Here is a 25,262-nt window from a genome sequence, read left to right on the forward strand (position 1 = left end):
AAATGAAAATCAAGGCTAAGCCATTTCATGTAAATCACAGCTCAGTGTAAAGCAAATATCGTCACGATGGCCTCAGCGTGTGGGGGAGTGGGGGGGGGGGGGACAATGCACTCTTCGAGGTGTTTTGGGCAAGGAAACAAGTTAAAAAAGGTAAAAGATATCTTCAAATCAATTTTACTAGCTAAATTCCACGTGTTCTTCATGATTAAGGTCTACTTTTATTCGCATACCTATTTCAAAGTTCTGCGCAAATCATTTTCACTAACTTTTCAAAACTAAGTGGTGCTCTCTCAAGCGGAAATATTTTTCGACATTTATTTCTTCATTTGCTTTAATGGATCTGTACCAATGTTAAAATGTGGAAAAATCTTCAGGATATTACAAATGTATAATATTACATGATTTTTCCTAAGTTTTTTTGATACGCACTGTATATATAATTTATATAATATATATATATATATGTTTGATCTATCGATTGAATTTGTGCCAAGAATTTACTTCCAATAAGATGTGAAATTATAACCTGATTTAAGAGATAATCAGTCTTGCTTTTTCAATTAATTTTGGCTCCGTTAAGGATCGTATTTTGTTGGACGACATTAATTTTCATCCCAAGTGGAGAACAAATTTTAATTTCAATATATCAATCCTAGATTATGCGAATTTTCCGGATTTAATCTTGAGCTAAAACGCATTTTTGAATTCTAAAAGTCGAAATGGATTCTTTGGTTCATTATCAGATTATCTATTTGTTATATTTTCCTATTTGTTATATTTTCTTTTAAAATTACGAATCAATTTTAGCTTAATATCTTCATTTTCTTCTCTGTCCTAGTTGGTTTGTGACAGCTTAAGCGCATGCGCGCAACACTGTAATTTAGTGGGATAGTGGCGTGTATTTACATTTGGGTTCGTTTTCAGATCAACGATCCGTTTAAAATATACATGCACAATTTTTTCATATAAAAGGAAACACTTTTACATATCATAGTTGAAGTATTGTTAAAACGTGTAAAGAAGAGATGGCTACCTCATTCAACTTGCTTATTGGACCAAAATTTGGTTTTATGTTGTCTGTACTGCTGGTGCCCTTTTTGATCGTTTCTTGTTCACATGTTCATTGTCCCCAACCATGCAGATGCACAGAAAATATAGGCAGTAGTTTATCTGTATTCTGTCGTACCAAAGGATTGAGCAAGATTCCAGTTGTCGAGGTAAACACAAAAATATTCGTGTTATCTTCAAATCGCCTCACTGCAGTTGAAGATGGTGCATTTTCTACACTTCATCTTTTAAGTGCCCTGCACCTTGATCACAATACTATATCAAGACTTGATCCAAGAGCATTTTCTGGACTGGACAGTCTTCAAAAATTATATCTTCAGTATAATCAAATCGCACATATTGCATCCATTCGAGAATTGAAGTTTCTTCACTATCTTAACTTAGATTGCAATTTTATCCATGAAGTTGAATCCACAAGTTTTCAAAATGTCGGAGACGGCAGCGATTTGATGATAAGGTTGTCTCGCAACTTCATAAAGAGTCTGCGTCAATTGTCGTATTCAGTATCCGTCATTGAAGCCGTTGGAGTGGGGTTGCAACAGTTTGACCTTCACAAAATAAAGCATGCCGACCGGATTCGAGGTATTTTTCTGAGTGAAAATAATATCCGATATTTACCAGATCTGAAAAATCTGACTTCTCTAGAGATCCTATTCCTTGCAAGAAATCCAATCCAGACCGTTTCCTACTCGCCCCTTCCTCCAATGATCAAGAAAATTGATCTGAGTTACGCCAGACTCCTGCAGCTCCCTCGGTCGTGGACTAACAACCATCTTACCGTGCTTTGTTTAGATGGCAATCGTGTTGAATCGCCTGAAGACCTTTTCAATTCTAAAAACGTTTCCTTGAGTAACTTAAGGTTATCGGAAAACAAGAAAAATTACTTAAGTCCGTTGCCTTATTTACCGAGCGTGGTTTCCCTTTCTATCGTAGATTCGGTATTAAGTGCAGAAATACCGAACATGTGTTGGCCTATGTTGTTTCCAAATATTAAGCATCTTGTTCTCAGAGAAAACAATATTCTTGAGTTTCGAATACCAGATGATAAATGTAATCTTTCTGATTCTACGACCTCTTCAAGATCGTCAACGCTTATTAACCTGCATCTTGACGAGAATCGGATTGCATCCTTTTCCTTTCTCCGACGCATTCCGAGCCTTCGACTACTCAACATGGCACATAATGATATTCAAGAAATGGACTGGCAATCCTCCGACCAACATGGCAATATAGCAGCAATAAATCTGTCCTACAACCGACTAGTTGTACTAGATAAATTTACTTGTATGAGCGCACTTGGCATGCTTGTCCTGTCCCACAATCAAATTCGAGTGGTCGTCCCAGGAGCGTTCAAAGGCTCTTTTAACATTTGGTATCTAAATTTGGATGGAAATCAATTAACAGAAGTTCCAGATCTATCCATGTTGTCACAGATTTCGTTCTTGGATTTAAGCTTCAATCGCCTTAAAGTACTGAATGAGAGAGATGTAAGAAACCTTACGGTTCTCCTTCGCCTAACACTTCAATCAAATGAAATTAGTAACATATCACTTCCGCCAAATCTGGCATTACATCGTCTGTATTTACAAAATAATGCCTTGAAATCTGTTGAGGATATTAGTGCTATATCTTTTGACGTAGGTGGAAATAGGATAAGCGATATTTGCTCATTAGGTTTATTTGAAAGAGTTTCATTCAACAACAACAAATTGTCAAACTTACGTTTGCCTTGGACAACGAGGCAGATTATTGGTTCTCATAACCGTATCAAAACATTAACTGTCAATTATTGCCCTACCAACGACACTCAAAGTAACGACGGGTTGCAAAACACTCCCTGTAATTTATTCCATATTTCATTACCATGGAATGACATATCATACGTAGGTCCAGAAAGTATGAAAGGGTGTTTTATCACCTATCTTAATCTGGAAGGGAATCCTATTCTATCATTATTTGTTGACCACTTTCCCGGATTGATGGTGCTCTTTTTATCACATACTAATGTTCATAATGTTACCCTGGTTGCATCTAAAAACACGTCTGTAACCTTACAAAGGATTTCAATGGTAAATGTTACATTGCGTTCTCTCAACCTCCTAACCAACTTATCGTTTTTGGAAGATTCACTTCTATCGGTAACTGATTTGGTCCTAACTGAAAATCGCATGGATTATATTCCGGTGTTAACTGCGCCATTCATAAGGAATTTAAATCTAAGTTTGAACATAATCAGATCCATTCCCAGAGAGGCATTCTCCCACATCAGCATGATTAGAGTCATCGATCTTAGTAAGAACTTGATTAAAAACATCCCGAGCTTTGCCTTTTTTACAACGATCCATGTCCAAGAAATCAATCTTGAAAACAACCGAATTGACTCAATCGAGCAGTCTGCATTCCCCAATCAGAGCCATTTTACCCTCCGCCTTGGAAACAACAACCTCATGTCTTTGCTCCCATCGTCTCGTCTCCCACTTCTCTCAAGGAACATCTACTTTGACCCGAACCCCTGGCGTTGCGATTGTGAGGAAATGCCTCTTGTGGAATGGCTCCAGAGGTCGGGGGTGCAGAGGGTCTACTGTTGGAGTCCAATGATTTTCAGAAATAGAAGCGCTGTGAGTCTCTACCATTCTGATGTTTGTCCAAAAAACCGTGTCACAGAAACATCTCCTACAAACGGTATTTGCAAACACTTTCTTCTTAATAGCACCGAAAGACAATGGTTTCTTCATTTAACTTGGATTCTCTACATAAGTTTTCTATCGTGAGTGCACATTGGATGAGAATTTATGACTGATCGGCATTCATAAATATGTTTTACGAAAGCTAATTTTGGATACACCACTAAAAAATTATTGTCCTAAAATCAATCATACCTTTGGAGAAAAGAAATATTAAGAGCAAAAACTATGCAGGATCAATTTCTTAGATCGCGAATTTTTAATTTTTGCTTGAATCTAGCCCAACAATAAGTTTTGATGTATTGTTCCTGGAATTATTTAAAGTCCAACTGATCTCCAATGTCTCCGCTCGATAAAAGAAAAAAAAGGAACTTTGGTAATAAAATAAACTTGAAAAAAGGTGCTGTAGGTACAAATTGCGAATTTAAATGTATCACATTGTGATGTCTATCATGTCTATGGGAAGTACATGTTTTTTTTTTCAATTGTGAAAGATTTGAACCATTTTTTTTAATGATATACATATATCGTATCATAAAAGTTTAGACGGTGAAATATTTCTATAAAATGGTATATTAATAATATCCTAAAACTTTTTTTCCACACACACACACACACACACACACCCTTATATATACAGTGTGTCCTTCAAAAAACGAAGCTGAGATTTATAGATGATTTATCATGCCTTAATCGCAAATACAATAGACAAATGACCTATCATTGTAAAGCTTAGGGTCTCCTCTTTCAATTGAAATAACTCTGATTATTCCTCATTCTTGCATGAGTGAGCAAAAACAGTTTGAAGAAAGGAAACTAAAAAGTCACTTGGCGGGCGGCATCAAAGTTTAAAAAAGACCAATATCTGCTTTTTAATTTGATACCTCTGTTACAGAAAACGGTCGAGAAATAACGAAGTTCTGTTTATTTGAAATAAGGCTTGAATTCAGATAATTTCATAAAATAAAGAGGTTTTACAGGATACCTTTTAGACTTACTCGACACTCCGTTTTGTTGACGATCAGCCATGCAGAAAGTATTTTGTTAACTCTGATAGTTTCGGTTGGATACCGGTGAAAACACGTTTTCATGAAATTATGGCATTGTTTCGAAGAAATATAACTTTGTTATTTCTTAACCACTTTCTGCGATTTAGCTATTAAATTACAGATATTCAGATATTGAACTTTCTAGGCATGTGATTTTCTTTTTGAAATTTTGATACCCCCGCCAAATGACTTTTTGCTATCCTCTTTCAAATTGTTTTTACTCTCTCATGCGTGGATGAAAAATCTTGTGTTATATGATTTATGATAAGTCATCGGTAAACCTCGGTTTCGTTTTTTTGTGGGAAGCACTGTTATATATATATATATATATATATATATATATATGTTATGTATATAGCCTATACATACATACATATATATATATATATATATATATATATATATATATATATATATATATATATATATATATATATTTATATTGTAAAGAAATGGACGAAGAGAACAATGTTCTCTTCTCCATGTCTTTACGATATTTAAATAAAAAAAGAGTTGCCAAAAGCTGTTGTACATGTATAACTTTACATATTTGTATTTCTTCTCCCATACATGTACTGTATCGAAGTGATAACTTTGATCCAGCTGAGGCAATGCAGCTTATCATTGTTCTAAACCCACTGTTGTACATGTATATATATATATATATATATATATATATATATATATATATATGTATATATATATATATATGTAATATATATATGTGTGTGTGTGTGTGTGTGGGTGTGTGTGGGTACAAGTCTCTGTAAGCGAATGGCGATATAAATATCCATAAATCTTTCAGCTTGAGTGAGCACCAAACTTAAAAATATCAGGAAAATAATTTGCGCAAAATCTGGAAAGAGTTATGTTGGTATGTAAGAAGACGCTAATCGTGAACTTTATAAGAAGTTTGATTTCAAATATCTTTCTTTTTATTCTAAGTTGTTCTTTGACCAAAACCCTCCCTCGAGTCCCACTGCCCCCTCCTTTCACACACACACACACGATCGCGATGATATTCGCTTTACCTACATGGAGCACCGATCATCTTCAAATTGGCGCACTTCAAGTCCTTCAGTCATTACATATTTGGGAAAGTATCTAAGGAGCAGGGGTTCGGTAGTGTAGGCCTATTGTCCTGCATGAGGATGACATTTGGGGACCGTTTAATAAATATTTTGATAGAGTTTCAAATGGCTGTTTGGTGGGCATTCATTTCCAAAATTATTGGATTCCCGGCAGTTTAAGATGATATTGTTCAACGTTGTGCTGCACTCGATGGCGACAAAATATATGTAGGGAACGAAGAAAGTAGCCACTGTAAGGAAATGCATGTCGGGACGAAAAGCGAAAAAAGAACACCCTCATAGGTTGAAAAAAAAATGATTGCAAGTATAAAGTTGCAAATGCAAAACAGAAAGATGACTGGTTGGATTATACTAATGCGAGAAAATGGCGCCTATATGGAAATGTAAATCACGCGCAATCGATCAATATTCGATCAATAATCCATTTTGCAATTAGCCCTAAAGCAACCTTCAATTGGATAGCTACTCAATTATAATTTGAAAAAAATATATAATATATTTTTAATAAAGGCGTTTTAAGCTTGGTTGGTGTACCAATCTGCGATATCCAACTTTCATGAAGAAATTACTTTATAGCTCTGCTGCCCGTTTCATAAAACTTGTCATGATAACGTGTATTTTTTAATAACAATTAAAAGCTACTGAAATACGTCTGTCATGATTGGCTGATGGTAAATTTGTTATAGAAATTGTGAATTTAAATTTTCAACTGGGAAAGCTTATAATATTGTATTGTCTGCTTCAAACTATAGTAATTAACTTTCATTTTGCCTGTTGCCAAATACCACTCATGACCAGACTGAACATTATGTTGTTATTCTTTAAATGGGATCACACGCATATATCTTAAAATAAGATATTAATATTCATGCCCATCCCTGTGCACAAATGACCTCTACCTGTGCATTTGGAACTGCAATTACGAAATTGCTAATTACAACAAAACAACAAAAATAAAAAGATAAATCTCACCAGATGCCAGCTCTTTTTATTCTTCTACAGATATAATTGTGGAAACATTATGATCGGAAAGATATAAACTCCTAAAAAAAAATTTGGAAATCTGACTTTGATCGATAATCCCTCCTCAGTTTTAGTTAATATCGATTTGCTATTAATATCAATGAATAGATCATTTATTTTTCTTTAAAATGATACCCTACATGATATGAATATGGTTCACATGGAGGTGCAGTGCCTTGAAATGTGGGGCAAGGTCAAAATTCAAAAGTTTCAAAATGACACAATATTGAAAGTCACTGTTCTTTTTTCCGTGGTGATGAGTGAGTTTCTCAGCGGTTTCTATTGTTTTCATCCAACTTAACATCAAAATTAACATGGAATCAAACACACCTCTGCACAGGCAAACACAAGAAACAAACAAATATGCATAGGTATTTCAAACCACGACTCAAACCATGTAACATGTATCTCACAGAACATCACTACATAAACCACAACAAAACATAAATATATGAAGAAGCAGGGGCTTGATTTGAATGGATTTCATCTCTATGTTCCGTATTGACCCTTCATGACTATTTCTGCTCGTTTTGCAGCTTTTCAATTCAGACCTCATCCAACCCTTTTGAATCCTTCTCTTTTTTGTGATTGCATGATCATATAACAAGCATGGTATCATTTTAAAGAGAAATAAATGGTCTTTTGAATGATGTCAAATATGCATCGTGTTAAACTTGGAGTTGGGAGAAATTAATGGCCAAACTCAGATTTCCAAACTTTTTTTGAGGGGTTTAGAGTAGGTAATAAGGTAGTAGCTAATCGTATAATTGTAATTATACGATTAGCGCATGAGCAGAAGAGGGTCATTGGCTGTAAGCCAGAATGTTTTTTTTTACAGATGGAAAAGATAAATTCGATAAATTATTAATTGAATTTCAAAGAAATTCGTAAAGAGATATCCTAAGAGGTTGTGTAAAATATTGTGAAACGAAATCCAAATGACCGCAATGATATAGAATGAGCCAGTTAGCAATTACAATTTGCGCATTGAGCAGGTGACGGTTATTGGCCGTAAACAGGAAAAATGACTTGTTCTATTCGTGATATATGAGCTTGGTTATTCATGAGTAAGTTTGAAATATAACTACAAAGTATAAGTACAGTATAAGTACAAAGTATTCCATTATATTTTCTTTGGGGTCAAATCATAGCAAATCAGATTAAAGTGGACAATTTCATAGAAAAATTTCCAATTGTAAATGAACGTAATCTAAATGGTACAAGTCGCATTACCTGGTTTCTTTATCAGGCTTTATCAGGCTTTATTATAGAATATCACAGATTTTGTATACCAGACAAGATTACTTTACATCTATACCAACTGAGTACCTATCCAATTGCACCAAAAAATTCATTTGTGAAAATTTGCTTTAGTGATAATTACGACGTGGCTTTATCAAGTGCCATTTGGCTGATGAATTCCAAGGAAAAGATGACTGGTAGGATTCTTCCATGATTATTCCAAGGCGAGAAAAGTGGCGCCTACTGAAACGTAACACACATGGGATCAATTAGTTACTGTCACATGGCGGCTTGATACTCGCCACGTGGACAATAGGCTAAGGACATGCGGACTGGATAGCCTATAAGATTCAGATTTATTTATTTCCGTTAAAAATGATATAATCAAAGTAACAGTGTAAATACATGTTCAAAATAATAAATACTCTAATAATACATACAGTTCTATGATATTTCATAACAAATATTGAAGATGAATTAGGCCTAAATGAACGGATGGACTTGCCAAGAAAAGTAGATCTTGTAAACACGGCGGCAAGTCCCTAAACTTATAGTTCCTATACTAATTAACATAACCTATATACAAGAGACGGACGGAAGACGAACTTGAAATACACAATTTAAAAAATACCGAAATAGAGCGAATAAGCGATATTAGTAGGCGGAGGATGCAGTCCCCGGGGGGGGGGCACTTACATTGACGAGTGGATACTATGCGCGACCAAAAAATCACGTAAAAAGGATGTCTTTTTCACGATAGGGCACGTTACGTACGTAACGTGATAAGGGTGTCAAAAACACAAAAATAATGAAAAAAGGGTATCTATTTCACTAGGAAAATTACGTCTTGCGGGGATGATAACACAAAATTAAAATGTTTTATAAAGGATATCCTTTTTGCCCCAACACTTCGTGTTTAGAGTCCGATTTGCGCGACTGAGGTGTAGAAGGTGGGGTCGTACTAAACCAAATAAGGTAAAGCCGACGACCGAAGGACCCGTAACAATAAAACATTTTTTGTACTTGTTTAGGGGTTCATTTCAGGGAATATTTGCCAAGAGTATCGTTTTGTTTCCAATACTTGTTAAGGGTAGGGTTTCACATGCCAATACTTGTTAAGGGGTGCATTTTCAGAATATGGAAATTACGTGTTTAGGGTGCTTTTCGAGACCCCATGGTCGCGCATGGTATCCACTCGTGAATGGAAGTGGTCCCCAGGGGCTGCAGTATTTGTTGTAATGCTGAACGCGAGCGATACGTCTGATCTGGCAAAGACTACGAATTCGTGGCTCCGAAGCAGTTCGTAGTCTTTTCGATATCAGACGTATCGCTTCCGTTGCAGCCTGCGCCTAGGTTATAGGCTACGGACTGGAAAGCAGTAGCGAAGAATGCAAAACACGTGTAGAATGCCTTGTCTGGCGTTAAGAACAATACAGAAAGTCATGTTAAGTGCTGGCAGGAGGTGGAGATGAAAGAATGACTTTGGTATTGCCATCACAGAGGGTGAGCTTTCACTTCACATTATGCTCTTAAGTAACAAATCCGTAATCAAAGTTTTATCAATTAAAAATGAGACCCCCCCACCCGATATGGCTACAAACAGTATCATAATAGCAGCTGGTGCCACACGCGATGGATTGAAAGCCAAGGGAGGGAACAATAACACCATTAAAATACATGTATTCATTGAAAATGTTGATCAGAATATATAACGAGAATAAATCACGTGACTTCTCTGAGAAAGCCATTGATGTATTATAATCATATTAATATTCATAAAATTAATCAATGGAAATTTTCCAGGTTTCAATTGGTTAAATCACAAAATGACTGCCTCTAATGTTTTTTGTCGTTCGTTCTGAGATAGCTCAAATTCGGCCCGACCTAGATCAGCTACTACTTTTTTAAGGTTCATAGATTGATAAGTCAAAAAGTATATTTTCATTTCATACATGTGCAGAAACTACAGCGCAACTTAAATGATACTCGAAAATATATCCTCCGAAGGTCAATTCTATTTCAAGAGGACTGAAAGACCTATCACTAAAATTTGCAATTGCACTAACAAAAAACAAAAAACAAAAAAAATCCATGAAATATACTGTAGCTGTCTTTATTGGCTATTTCTTCAGAGAACTAGGCCCTATTTGAGTTATCATTCCCGCCTTCCCAGTCATTTATACATGAATTGAGTGTGAAATGAGCTGACACATTGAGCTTGTCCTGTTAGAGATACCTCTCACATTTGGCTACCCCTAAATAAACGACAAATCTAGACATGGGTTCCATTACACAAAGGCTTACAATGAATTGCAAATATGAAAGAACCGCTCTGATTGGTTTTCGTCAGTATTTCAAATAGAGTGCGCATGCAACGATGCTCCTGAATGGTCAAAGGTATTTATAGCGATTGATTGCGAGCCTTTGCGCCAAGGAGCCCAGCTAATAAATCAAACCTGAATCAAAATACGGGACATTGGAAGTGGACCTCGTTGCGTGACTGTCATTTGACATTGATTATGACAGATAGTTATCATGAGTTGATGAGGAATTAATGAATCTGAAGTGGACTTAATTATATCCTCATTACATATTGATTAGAGCTGGAGTTTGAATTAAGTGCATCAGTGATTACCTGACACATCATAAAGTCATGAACCAGTGATAATTTTGACTGCATGTGTCTGGTAGCTATCACTATCATCTGGATAAACATACCCCTACTGTGCATGGAAGCGTGGTGGTATAGCGGTTCGTGCTCTTGTCGTGTTATCAGAAGGTCGTGTGTTCGAATCCCACCGTCCTTGGCAAAGCGTTAATCCACACACTGCCACTCTCTATCCAAGTGTTAGATGGGTATCAGGTAGGAAGCGAAAGTCTATGTAGTATGCTTAGGAATATTAACTGTATTATAACTGTATATTATTATATTATAACTGTATTGAGTCTTAGAACACTTGTTGGAATGCTCCCCAGGGAGTGGAGAAAGTGCACACACTGCGTGCGGACATACAAAGATCCGATGACCGGGATAATAATAAGTGCAATGTTCAGCGCTTAGAAACATTAGGTATTAAGGGCTATAAACAAATCATTTCTTATCTATTTCAAGTTTAATATCAACAGGGTACCCTCTTCAGTTGAAAACTGTTATTTTACTGTCATTGAAATCGGGTGTGATAATTATGAGAAAGTTTTCATTATTTTCACAACATGTAAATATTAGTCATTTGATGCAAAATCCAAGAGCCAATGATGTCGCACAATGCCCCTTTCGTTATGATACGATATATCAACTATTAACTTTAATATACTAGTATGTTTAATAACAAAGGGATCCCCACAGTGTTGCAATGAATAAAGATAATTTCACATTTTCTATGAGGAATCAAACCAAGTTTTACACTATTTGAAGGGGAAATGGAATATTAGTGTCATTTTTATACAATGAAATAACAAGGAAAAAGTATAAGAATAAGAATTTAGAATAAGTATTTTTTTTGTTTTCCATCCGATCTTTATGAAACTTTTCAGGATTTTTCATGTTTGAATTTTATTTGAGGAGAAAATAAAAATTTTCGTATTTCGTAAATCTAAATGAAAAGGAAATGCGTGATGTCATCAGTTCCAGTGTATTTATATAATTCTGTTTCGTGAATATATGGGAAATTAATTGAAAGTTTATGTTTGTTTTCTCTTCTATTCGAATATTTTTTTGGGATGAACTTGTCTCTTTCCCAATTATTCCCAAATGATGAACTATTGTTAGATAGTTGCAGTGGTCCGAGTATCATTTTGTGCATTGGTCAATCTTCACACTGGGTTCAAGGTTCGGCATTTAGGGAATTTATATTCAATCCTCATTCTTATGCTCAGGCAGACATTGATGAATACGACGGCCTTGTTACAACCGATAGTCCCGACCTTTCGTTTGAGGACGCGCGCTTATTTAGAACGGTAGTTCATTTTGGGAGAGACTTTTGGGCCCGTCGTCATGGTCGTAGAACTCCGCCCTGTAATGCAAATTGTGTGACATGAGATTTTTTTTTCGTTTCGCATCTGGAACGGAAACATTCAATTTGCGTTTCGTGTGCAAAATTCTGGTTGCTACTATGGTAACAGCGATATATCTGATTTAGGACGACTTTCCAAATCCAAATTTGGTTCCTCCCAGAGCTCGAGAGGCCGCCCGGGGGACCCACTTCCATTGAATGGTGGATACCAGGCGCGACCACACGTAAAAAGGGAAAGAGTGGGTATACGTATAGGCCTATGTAGCGTTATGAGGGTGTGAGAAACAATGATTAAAATACTGAAAAGGGATATATTTCCACTACTTGTAGGGTGTCACAATCCAAATACTTGTTGAGAGATGCATTTTCATAATCTGGAAAAGACCTTCCCTTGTTTAGGGTGCTTTTCGAAACCCCATGGTCGCGCCTGGTATCCACTCATCAATGGAAGTGTACCCCCCGGCAAACCCCCCCCCCCATTTCTGCGGAAAAGTAAAACATACTGCCCATTACATTGTGTGCTAGAGGCATATTGTTTATGTAGAAGGTGCTGGCAAAGGAAAAAAACTCCGCAAATTTAGACGGTTTATGGCCTGTTGCATGCTGTGTACATGTCAACGCATGGAAAATGATTCGGCTTGAGAGGTGATCTGACCCATGGAATCAATTGCCAGTGATCCACAAATAATGCACATTAAATGCAATATCGATTCGATGGAATGTAATGATCTATAAATTATCTGAGCCTTAATTCGGTAAGTTTTTCCTTACTTAATATGTACTCGATTTGTTTGAAAAACCACTTTCTTATCCATGTTATAATTTACGTTTCGCATGTCTCCAGCCAGCTGGAGTCATAGCCATGATACAGGTACAGTCCCGCCGCGAGCTTAGGCAGGCAAATGGCATGGCATGGTATGCTGGTATCGTATGAAAGAGCTTTGCACACGAAAAGCAAGATCTATAGGGCCTGTAACACAAAGCTTGGCAATGATTGTAAAACAGTTTTCTACGATTGATTGTATTGACTGTAATGTATAATCAATCTAGAAATTCGAGTCTATGATTAATCGTAAACTTTTGAGTTACCCGACTCTAATCTCGCGTTGTAGAGATTTGCGAAAGGTGCCTATTATGCCAAGAGCGTCCGACGCACAATGTCGCAGTCAACGCATAATGTCGGAGTTTTTGTCACATGTCGCAACGCATAATGTCGTAGCAAAGTGTCAACGCATAATGTCACATGTCGCAACGCACAATGTCGCAGCGGTAGTTTCTTCAGGACTTGAGCTACAGATAAGAAATAAAATATGCTTTCACTAAGTATTTTGAGACAAGGGAAAGAGAAGTAAGTGATTTTGAAATCAGGATAAGTCTTTGTATGGATATTTATCGGTTTATTGCCATTTCGTCTACTGCCCTTTTCCCCATTATCGCATGGTCTGATATCATTTCTCTCTACCATTAGCTAGTCAACCATCAACATATTCCAACAACCATTTCGTTTAATAGCTAGTTGGCCTAATAGCCGTTTTGTTTATTATCATTTAGTCTAATTGTATATTTTTCAATTGGTCCATTATCCATTTTGTCCAATATCATTACGTCTATTACCTTTTGAACTAATAGCCAATTGGTCTAATAAGCACTTGATCTGCTCTCATTTCGTCAATGTTCCATATGGTCTAACTTCAGTTCGTTCGCTATCACTTTGTCTAAACCCATTTCGGCTAACAATAATGCCATGGGTCCAATCACCAATAGGTCCAATCACCGGTTCTATTACCTTCCGGACAACTACCCTCCCAAGGAAAATTACCCCCGGACAATTATCCCCTGAGGACAATTACCCCCCACCCCGAGGACAATGACCCCTAGAAAAAAACCCGGACAATTACCCCCGGGCAGCTACCCCCGGCCCCCAGGACAATTACCCCTGAGTATAATTACTCCCGAGGACAATTACCACCGGAAACAATTACCACCCCCCCCCCCGGGACATTAACCACCTGGACAAAGGGAGTGCATAGAGTCATACGACGGCCGTACGTTTGACATAAGAAGTACTCAAAGCATTCTGGAGTATCTTGGAATCAAACGAACGCAGTAAGAAAGCCGAAAAAAGTGAGCTACATCTGCAAATCTTTACGAAACCCAAAATTCTATCATAATTTTTTTGTTATGGTAGCACAAGACCAGGGGGTACGTGCCACCCCCCCCCCCCCCGTCCCCTGAAAAAAGGGGAGAAAAAAAGAAAAAAGGAAGGGGAAAGATAAAAGGAAAAAACGAGGAAAGTAAGAGGAGTAAATAAAAAAAAGGTGAGGGGAAGACTTTTGTTTTTATGTCACTACAGTATTTGAAATTTTCGGTCACGCTTCGCGCTCGCATTGCCTTCCTCAGGGGGTAATTGTCCAGGGGGTAATTGTCCGGGGGTCATTGTCCGGGGGTCATTGTCCTCGGGGGATAATTGTCCTCAGGGAGTAATTGTCAGGGGGGAATTGTCCTGGGGGGGTAGTTGTCCGGAAGGTGATTGTCCGGGAGGTAATTGTCCTAGAACCAGTGATTGGAAATATTGGTGATTGGACCCATGGCAACAATACCAAATGATTATTAGCCGAAATGAGTTTTCGACAAAGTGATAGCGAACGAACTGAAGTTAGACCAAATGGAACATTGACAAAATGAGAGCAGACAAAGTGCTTATTAGACCAATTGGATATTAGATCAAAAGGTAATAGACGTAATGATGTTGGACAAATAGGATATTGGAACAATTGAAAAATACAATTAGGCCTAGACTAAATGATAATAAACAAAACGGCTATTAGACCAACTGGCTATTAGAAGAGATGGTAATTCGACGAAATGGTAATTGGACTATGTTGATGTTTGACTAACTAATGGTAGACGAAATGATATCAGACCATGCGATAGTGGGGAAAAGGGCAGTAGACGAAATGGCATTAAACCGATAAATATCCATACAAAGGGTTATCATAATTTCCAAATCACTTAATTCTCTTTCTCGTGTCTCAAAATACTTAGTGAAAGCATGTGTTATATCTTATCTGTAGCTCGAGTCCCGAAAAAACTACCGCTGCGACATTATGCGTTGCGACATGTGACATTATGCGTTGACACTTTGCTACTACATTATGCGTTGCGACATGTGACGTTATGCGTTAGAAAAACTACGACATTATGCGTTGACTGCGACATTATGCGTCGGACGCTCGTGGCATAATGTCGCAATCTGCGACATTATGCGTTGCTGCGACGGTCCCCCCCTAAATTTGTTGTTGATGACCTTTTTTTTTTTTTTTTTTTTTTTCTGGCTTGTCAATTTATTTTCATACGTCCCCCCTAAAATTTTGGGGTTGAGAACCTTTTTTTTTTTTGCTTGTCAAAAAAATTTTGGTTGTCCCCTCCTAAAATTTTTGGCTTCCGCCGCCAATGTGCGTTGGTGCGACATTCGGCACCTTTCGCAAATCTCTACAACGCGAGATTAGAGTCGGGTAACTCAAAAGTTAACGATTAATCATAGACTCGAATTTCTAGATTGATTATACATTACAGTCAATACAATCAAACGTAGAAAACTGGTTTACAATCATTGCCAAGCTTTGAGTTACAGGCCCTATAGATCTTGCTTTTCGTGTGCAAAGCTCTTTCATACGATACCAGCATGCCATGCTATGCCATTTGCCTGCCTAAGCTCGCGGCGGGACTGTGCCTGTATCATGGCTATGACTCCAGCTAGCTGGAGACATGCGAAACGTAGATTATGACATGGATAAGAAAGTGGTTTTTCAAACAAATCGAGTACATATTAAGTAAGGAAAAACTTACCGAATTAAGGCTCAGATATAGATCATTACAGTCCATCGAATCGATATTGCATTTAATGTGCATTATTTGTGGATCACTGGCAAATGATTCCATGGGTCAGATCAACTCTCAAGCCGAATCATTTCCAATGCGTTGACATGTACACAGCATGCAACAGGCCATAAACCGTCTAAATTTGCGGAGTTTTTTTTCTTTTGCCAGCACCTTCTACATAAGCAATATGCTTCTAGCACACAATGTAATGGGCAGTATGTTTTACTTTTCTGCAGAAATGTGGGATTTGCCCCCCATTATCGGTTGTAACAGGCCTCTCTATCGGTGAAAGACGTCCACTCCGATTTGGCGCTACTCGCATCTGTCAATCATTCTTTCTAAAGTGCATATTAGGGAATGTTTATATATAGATGTTATTTGAGGTCTTATCATATTTGGTCTGATTTTGCTGTCGGTTTGGGGGTACCTGTGTCTTGCTCGAGCTTTTGTGGGTTGCGAACCGGCAGGGTTTATCTCTTAAAGCACAAGTCCACCCCAACTAAAAGTTGATTTGAATAAAAGGAGAGAAAAAAATAATAAGAATAACACTGAAAATTTCATCAAAATCGGATGTAAAATAAGAAAGTTATGACATTTTAAAGTTTCGCTAAATTTCACAAAACAGTTATATGCACATTCTGGTCGGTATACGCTAATGAGGAGAATGTTGATGTAATCCACTCACTATCTTTTTGTGTATTTTATTAAATGAAATATGAAATATTCTAATTTTCTCACCATTGCCAAGTAAAACAACGATTAATTCTTTCCTGAACATGTGGAATTAGCATTGTTTAAATACTATATGCGTCAGTCAAGTTAATCCTTATTTTTAAATCTGTAAAAATGAAGTATTGTATAAATCAAACAATAAAAACGTAAGAAATAGTGAGGGACATCATCGACTAACTCATCTGCATGTCACTTAGTTGTGAATATTTTGTGAAAATAAGAATTGAAACTTTAAAATGTCATAACTTCCATATTTTACATCCGATTTTGATGAAATTTTCAGCGTTTTGCTATTTAGATTTTTTCTCTATTTATTCAAATCAACATTTTTCTGAGTGAACTTGACCTTTAAATTGTGGGTGAACGGAGATTTCGCAGAGACATCGCGGAGACGACGAGAACGTCGAAAGGACATCGCGATGACTGGAAAAAAGTTTCCCGACAGAAAATAAATCGAGCATGTTCGAATTTCTCAAGAGACATTATAATTTTAAGAGATGTTTAGGAGGCGTCTTTGCACTGTAAAAACTGGTGTTAAAACTGACACCAATTAGTGTTAATAGAGGACCACACCCTGAGGTGTTAAAATAACACCCTGTAGATTGAACATAACACAAAAGAGTGTAAATGTAACAACCATGGGTGTTATAAGAACACCTGTAGGTGTAAAACTAACACCATCAATTTAACACCGGTGTAAAATAACTGGTGTGGTCCTCTATGTACACCGGTTAACACCATAGTACTTACTGTGTGCGACTAAAGTTAACCCTTTAGTCGCAATATAGTTGCAAGCCTCGTGAGATACACCATAAGCAAGTCGCATTGTATTATTATCATTTTGTTTTCTTTCCTAAGATAATCTACCAGATTTTAATTTTTTTTTTCGGGAGATACCACTTATCATCATGATCATTATGATGTTTTGGTCATATCGCCCCCCCCCCCCACTCTCCATTATTTCCAGTCCTTTTTTTCTCTTCCGTTTACTCAACACGCGTCCGCCCCAATTCTCATTCTCTTTATGTCATAGGCCTATACTTCTATACAATGCAGTATGTATGTATATATATATATATATATATATATATATATATGTGTGTGTGTGTGTGTGTGTGTGTGTGACACTAACCCGTCTCTGTGGTCTAGTGCATGGTTAAGGCACCTGGCTGGGGCCCGGGTTGGATTCCCGGCAGAGACATTTTTTCGGCATCACCAATTTTTCTAAAGGGTAGATAGCTCTGGGGAACCTTGATTTAAGCTACGCCTGCCATTGTTCTCTTCATCCATTTCTTTCACAATATATTGAAATAAAAGAGTTGCCAAATCTATTGTACATGTGTAATATCACACATTAGTTTACATATATGTATGTATATACAGTGCGTCCCAGAAAAAAACGAAACCGAGATTTAGTGATGATTTATCATAACTTAATCATAAATAAAATAGACAAATGACCTACCAACGTAAAGCTTAGAATCACCTCTTTCATCTGATATTATTTAGATTATTTCTTATTCACGCATGAGTGAGCAAAAACAATTCAAAGAAAGGATGCCAAAAACTCATTTGGCGGGGGTATCTAAATTTCAAAAAGAAAGTCACATGACTAAGAAGTTCAATATCTGCTCTTTCATTTGACACCTTAATCACAAAAAAATGGTCAAGAAGTAAAAAAGTTATGATCCCTCGAAACAATGCTTGTATTTCCATAATTTCATGAAATTATCGTGTTTTCACCAGTTTCCCACAGAAGCTATCGCACGGTAACAAAAGAGTTAGTGCTTGGCTGATCGTCAACAAAAAGGAGCGTCGAGTGTGTTTGAACGCTAGCCTGTAAAACCTCTTATGAAATTATTGAAATTCAAACCTTATTTCAAATAATCTGAACTTTGTTATTCCTTAACCATTTTCTTTAATTGAGGTATCAAATTAAAGAGCCGATATTGAACTTCTTAAAATGTAGTTTTCTTTTTAAAAGCCAGATACGGCCCGCCAAGTGACTTTTTGGAATCCCCTTTTCAAATTGTTTTTTCTCACTCATGCGTGGGTGAGAAATTATTTAAGTAATTCCAGATAAAAGAGGAAATTCTAAGCTTTAAAATGGTAGGTCATTTGTCTATTGTATTTGTGATTAAGTTATGATAAATCATCGATAAATCTCGGTTTCGTTTTTGTGGGACGCACTGTATATATACATATATATATATATATATATATATATATATATATATACTGTATATATGTATGTATGTCATGTTTTCAAGCAGTATAAATTACGCGCATAATACTCCAGTGTTTAGTCTGTAAAAAATGTATAAGATCGACAAAATTTTTAATGCTGATAAGTTGTCTGAATTCTTGTCTATAATATACAAAATTTATGATATTTCACCTCAAATCCCCACCAATAAGGTATTTGTTCTACCAAATTCGAAAATTCTTTCTCATATTTTTGCTGTGAGTCACATTCAATAAATGGCTTTGCATACAATTATTTGAAACGTATCGATGAGTGACTTAGTAAGGTTCCGATTATTGTTCCTTTCCTTAATATCTAGCGTCTGAATATCCATCGGCCAAACCATTTAAGAAAAACGAATCATTACAATAACAATAATAGATTCGATACACAATTTTAAGATAATCATAAATAAATATAAGTAGCGTTTCGTCTGAGACGGATTTGGTTATTCGGAATGCCGAGTTCTTAAAGCACTCTTCATTCGATGTAAATCTAACTTTTGGCACTCATGTCTTCCAATTACATGACAGGCTTCAACTGTTTAATACCGCTTAGGATTATTAGTAGCTATGCATGAAAAATTCAACTTTCACCAAAGTACAGCAGCTGATACTCTTCTGGTTTTGGAATCGACAATAACCTTCACTTCCCACTCTAAATTTTCTGATGTTAAATAGTTTGTATTTTGTATTTTTGACGTTGATTGTTTTTTTGATGATATATTTTATAGTTATTTTGACATGTATTTTAAACTGCATTGCGCCTTTGTAAAGCAGTTTTAAGAACTGAACAGGCCTACCCTGCAGTATAAAATAAGTAAAACAAAATAAATAAATATAAATATAATAAAAATAAAATCAGAATCAGAATGGTCACAGCAAATATTTGAATAAAAAAAGATTTCTTTCACACAAACACAAAAACTTTATGTCTGAAACTAATCCACTGTGACCCCTTTTCGTTCCAAAAATTTCATAGCATCATCATTATACATTCATCACAGGAATTCATTCCAAATTGTTCACCTATTGCGATTTTTAATTTGCAATTGAACAATTCAAAGTACTGGAATCTATAGGTGAAAGCATAATCTAAACTCTGAATGATTTTTATTACCAAAAGCTTAATGTTAATATTTTGTACCCCGCATTGCAACATTAAATGAATGCAATATTTACCTTTTCATCTAAACCAGTCATTCTTATTCATCTGAAAAAAAGCTCACAAACACATAAACATCGACAAATTGTCTAATTTTTCTTGAAATTACCGTGATAACGTGATTTTGGATTCTGCATGCCTACATAGACAGATAATTGCTCTATAATGTACAATGATGATGTATCTGTTTTTTATTTGGTTAGACCATGGACCTATTACGAAAATAGGTCCATGGTTAGACTACACTGTTCGAAAAATTATTTTACAGAAAAATAAAACATGAAAAAATACATAAAAAGAGAATTACTCTGTAAATTTTTATCCGAGGATTTTATTTGCGATTCTTACCGTTTATGTTTAACGTTCATTTCGGTATTTCCCGTCTCAACTTCCTCAAGAAGGTACAATTTTCGGCAACAATGTCAGTCCATAAAATTGTGTGGAGTTTAGGGGCACTCCGTCAGAACCGAATTTTAGTACGTGGGTCCTACCCGTGAATAGTGAGATATGGAGAGATTATTATATCAACTATCAACCCAAATATTTAAGGAGAGTGAAACCATGGAAACAGGTTAGATTGTGAAAAAACAGAAAAAAGGGAAAGAAAGAAATCAATGAAAGTTTAAGTAAAATTGAAAAAATAATAAGAAAAAGCATGCGTCCAAAGGGTATGATGTCACACGTGAAAAATTCCGTTTATTACTTATCTACATAATTATTTGTCTTAAATTGTCACTTTTATCAAGTATCTTCATAGATTAAGTGTTTTGATTTTCCTTGGGAGGACATACAATGTAGGTTTCATAAATATGTCATGGATAAAAAATTTGTACTATCATTGGAATTAGAAAAATAAACGTTTTGGGGTATGTGTGAACGAGGAAGAATAGAGATGTCTGTTTGTGATGACTCTTACATTGCAAATCTTGGTTGGATTGCCAATGGGAGGATCTCTGCATGAACAATTGCTAATATTCAATTATCATTACTCTCTCATTGTTTTTTTTCAAACTTTCATTAATCTTACTCTATGATATTTTCGGTTGAAACACAAGTTGTTCCTTTGTTTTCATTCTCCTTTAGCAGTTTCGCCATGGCAGCTGTATTATAATACCAAATCCAATCAAATAAAATCAAGTATCAAGTGCCTAAAAACTAGGTCCACGATTCTATTCACCGAAGGGTTTTGTTCAATTGTTGAATGCTGGAGGGGGATGCGGAAGTCCCTCAGAATCAAGCCATTGATGAAAAGTCTTCATATCCTCGTCGATTCTTGCCCGATGCTCTTGGGTGAATGGGTCAAAGGACAGGTGTGGTTGCTTGAGTGGCCGATGTGGAGAGGACTCCGATGTTGCTATCGCACAGGACAAACGACGCTCATCAACTTGGATATCGAGGAACTTTATAATCTGAAGCAGTTCATTTTTCAGGTCGGTTTCCAGGTTTTCATAGTAAACAATGTGGATTGCCTTGCATGGGGCTGTGGGGGCGTGATGATTGCACATATCCATCAGAGTCCGAGACAGCTTAAGCCAACGACTGAACTTAAAAGTCTCAGTCATAAACTTTGACCATTCTGAAAAAAGACGAAACATTTAATGTACCGCAGTTAAGAAAAACATAAGAGCTTTTATTTCAGTTAATGCTTTATCTAAATAAAATGTTCCTTCGGAATATTTCCTCAATATGATCTCTAAATTTGAACAAGGGTGGGGGGCTCAAATTTGGAAAGAGTAGGGATGTTTGGCTCCAGAAAAAAAATATTTGCAATTCATTAAAAGATATACAAATATAAACACATTGACAAAACATTATGTAGTGATGAACAAACAGGCAAGCAGTGTCTTGATGCTTGATATAATACAGGAGAAACAGTTTTGTAGAATACACAATGACCGTTCTCCTCACAAACCATCAATTTGAACATGACCAAAATTTGTTTAATATTCTATTACTTTGTTAATTTTCATACTGAGTTTTCTGGAACTATGAATATTTTTATCTCTTTTTTTATTTGATTCTCTTACGACGATATTCTTCAATAGTATGACCAATGTGTAAAAGAGCTTCTACTGAACAGAACTGCGGACGAGTGACAATAATTTCACATCATAATTAGCAATGTCAGATCGGAAACTATAGACAATGAAAGCATTCATCTCATATTCCTTCAACAATCATTCAACAAACTTCATGTCACTTAGACTTAAGCCATAGGGTCTACCCATCAGTTTAGACATGCTAGATTAAGGAAATGGTAATGTCCCTCGGCCTTAAGATGAATTTGGTCTTAAGACGGAATATCTGGTGGTGATCTGTGACATGTTGGATCTGCTTCAGCAGCCCCTATATACCCAGCCCCAAAATAGTAAAACCATCACAATAGATCAAAACAACTATAATACGCATATACGCCTACTCGTGGAAAATTTGAACGATTGATTTACCTTCGCTTCGGAACCTGTTCTCGTCGATGGGTCTTTGTTTTCCGTATCCCAAACGATTAAAGTCCTCTATCAAAGCTCGGTAAGGATTTCGAATGATCAGGATAGCTTTCTGGATTGATATTTGCCCGTCCCTTTTGTTTGTGAATCCCTTCCAATAGTCGTGCAACTTAAAGACTATTGTCTCGCCTGCTGCAACGTTCCTCATTTCTCCTACAAAATCTGAAAGAAAATGGAAAATCAGATATACCACAATTACAAGGACATATGCATGTACAAGGTACAAATAAAGAACTATTTAGAATACCATTTAGTTACTAAGTCAATATACGAGATTAACTAATTTTTTAGCCTAAGGCAAATGTCATAGAAAGATTAACAATATTAATCATAATTTTTGATCTATTTTTCCCCCAATGACTTCAATTTTCGGAGAACACATCAACCTTAATTTCAATAATAATGTATGTGTGTCAACAAATTGTGTGTACAATTACCTTTTTCCTGGTTAGGAATGTGGTAGATGTCTCCTGTGGCGTAGCCAGTCGCTCTTTCGATCATGCTCCTCATCCACGAGTTTCCCGAGCCGGGAAAACTAGCAAGCCCTGCCACCGGGAACGTCCCCATCGGCATTACCTTCACGTTCTCGGTGTCATTACAAACAAATATTGGCTGGGTCGTTTGATTCAAGGAGCTGGGAGAAGCACTACCTGGTTGATTCAAAACGAGAAGAGTCGGTATTTCTTAAACGTAGAACGTAGAAACGTAAAAAAGGCAAGCACAATATTTTTTTATCACAGGAGGGCCTTCTTTTAAATCAGTTTACGTAACTGAAGGCGCGGCTACCTAGCTGGTAAGGAAAGTCCAAATAAATAAATGAATAAATAAATGATAACAAAATAATAATGATAATAAGTGGAGTGCCTCTGGCAGTCTCGCCTGCAATACGCGATTCGATATATCAGCAGTGCTGACTTTGAAAACTACAATCAAATGATTATTCACAAAACACACCTTTCATATACCTGTAATGACATGGCCAAAGTTCATTGACCTTAAACGACCTTTGATCTTAGTCACATGACCTGAAACTCAGGCAGGAGATGACCAGTAATACTTCATAAGTTACCCTTATGTCCGGGTGGTGTTTCATGAAAGTTGTCAGCACTGACTAAATTGTCTTAACTGACACTGACAATGCAGAAAATTCTACAGAAATCAAAATATATGAAATATTATTACAGGCTGCTAATTTATCCAGGAAATATAAAGAGCAGCCAATAATAACCAATAAAAATTCACCAAGGTATGTTTTAGCGTTGAAGGTTTGCATGGTGGTAAACGTCCAGAACAACTGTCCTCTTCAGGACTAACCTACGTGGTGTTACCTAAAAATTCTCATTTCAAGGTATATTTTTGTTAATAACTACAATCATATCCCATTTCTCAATGGTTAATTAAACTGAAGGAAAGTTAAAAAAAGGATCGAATGTTCGATTTTGATCAGATAATGACCATTAAAGGGATATCTTCCAGTAGGTACACGGCGTTCCTCATTTATATTCTCGATAGATCACACTCACTGTGTTATTATGCTCAAATCTATATAGGAAGGAAATACCACTTTACCTCGTACTTGTGACATTTTGTTGAGATTGGCAGCTGAATAATGTGCATTTGAAGATCTGTGCATTCCTACGCGTCCATTCCTATACCAGGCTGATATGATTAAGAAGTCGGCAATCGCTGAACACGTGAAAACAACCACCCAAGCTCGCAAAGTGAAGACGCCCATTCTTTTTTTTAGACAACCTGTCATATTTGGGTCCCGCCTTGATTTCTACATAGACCTACCAATTATTGATGCAACTATTTTTGGTAGTATTATTAAAGCATATGCACTACTTCACGAAGGACCAGTCAGAGAGACCATATTGCAAATAATAGATACGGCAGTATATAAAGGAGGAAGTCAAGGGTCTCTCTCTCTATCTGTCTATAAAGCAGCTGATATTTTCCACAAGATAGATATCAAGTCACCATTCCACGTATACAAGTTAGTCTTTAGACCAACATGGTTAAAGAGAAGATATGCATGGATGCACGAATCCTCACATGGGCGGACAACACAACACAACCCCAAAACTTTGAGACGATTAGTGTCCAAAACATAAAAAGCAAGAAAGGCTGTTTGCATGAATGGCTTAAACCTTTTTGTAGTCATTCGAAGAGGCCGTCTATTCTTTATTTCAGCCATAGAATAACGTAAAGACAGTCATTACTCTTGTTATATTGGAACGATGAGGGTATCATCTATGATATCTTTAAATATGTTCAACGGCTTCAATAAGGTTTCAACAATATCGTTTTTCGTATCGGAGAGAAAATTGTACTTGGAAGATAGCAAAATTATATATTATCAAGTGGCAATGGTGACCCTGCATGCGTACATGTATATAGGTAGGATAAATTTGATTGTTAACCTGCTTGGAACAACTCGCCACCTGATATACACGCAATAGCACCAGTTCGTTCCTGTAAAAGGCATATAGGCTTTTACTCTCAAATTAGCTTGAAATTTTACTGTTGTTATTTTCTGTCGTTTTCGTAATGTAATAATATATT

General features: G+C 36.4%; 2 protein-coding genes across 3 annotated transcripts; one reads left to right on the top strand and one right to left on the bottom strand.

Annotated features, from left to right (window-relative positions):
• The first annotated feature begins 1,599 nt into the window (after nucleotides 1-1,599).
• On the top strand, nucleotides 1,600-4,028 carry LOC121406017 (leucine-rich repeat-containing protein 15-like). The gene has a single exon (XM_041597021.1). It carries the CDS (start codon nucleotides 1,773-1,775, stop codon nucleotides 3,837-3,839), a length of 2,067 nt encoding a protein of 688 aa, XP_041452955.1. The 5' UTR covers nucleotides 1,600-1,772; the 3' UTR covers nucleotides 3,840-4,028.
• A 17,309-nt stretch (nucleotides 4,029-21,337) lies between these two features.
• LOC121427866 (WSC domain-containing protein 1-like) lies at nucleotides 21,338-24,793 on the bottom strand. Of its 2 annotated transcripts, none has more exons than XM_041624534.1 (4): nucleotides 24,267-24,793; nucleotides 23,135-23,343; nucleotides 22,641-22,859; nucleotides 21,338-21,769 (listed from the first exon to the last, which is right to left on the bottom strand). In XM_041624534.1, the coding sequence occupies exons 2-4, from the start codon at nucleotides 23,268-23,270 to the stop codon at nucleotides 21,384-21,386; spliced, it is 741 nt and encodes a 246-aa protein (XP_041480468.1). In that variant the 5' UTR covers nucleotides 23,271-23,343; nucleotides 24,267-24,793; the 3' UTR covers nucleotides 21,338-21,383. The 2 variants fall into 2 exon arrangements, with proteins under 2 accessions (XP_041480468.1, XP_041480408.1); XM_041624474.1 differs by having other exon boundaries at nucleotides 23,135-23,347; nucleotides 24,267-24,792.
• Nucleotides 24,794-25,262: the final 469 nt, after the last annotated feature.

The sequence above is a fragment of the Lytechinus variegatus genome, chromosome 1, assembly GCF_018143015.1.
Source record: "Lytechinus variegatus isolate NC3 chromosome 1, Lvar_3.0, whole genome shotgun sequence".
NCBI classification, from domain to species: Eukaryota; Metazoa; Echinodermata; class Echinoidea; order Temnopleuroida; family Toxopneustidae; genus Lytechinus; species Lytechinus variegatus.

Bases quoted from the DNA above. Each gene is read 5' to 3' on its own strand.
- LOC121427866 (XM_041624474.1), bottom strand. From the start codon at position 24,456: ATGACAGGTTGTCTAAAAAAAAGAATGGGCGTCTTCACTTTGCGAGCT. The intron at 23,348-24,266 runs GTAAAGTGGTAT...TGAATCAACCAG, and splicing joins CAAAATGTCACAAGTACGAG to GTAGTGCTTCTCCCAGCTCC. The intron at 21,770-22,640 runs GTAAATCAATCG...GTCTTTTTTCAG, and splicing joins GAACAGGTTCCGAAGCGAAG to AATGGTCAAAGTTTATGACT.
- LOC121406017 (XM_041597021.1), top strand. From the start codon at position 1,773: ATGATCAAGAAAATTGATCTGAGTTACGCCAGACTCCTGCAGCTCCCT.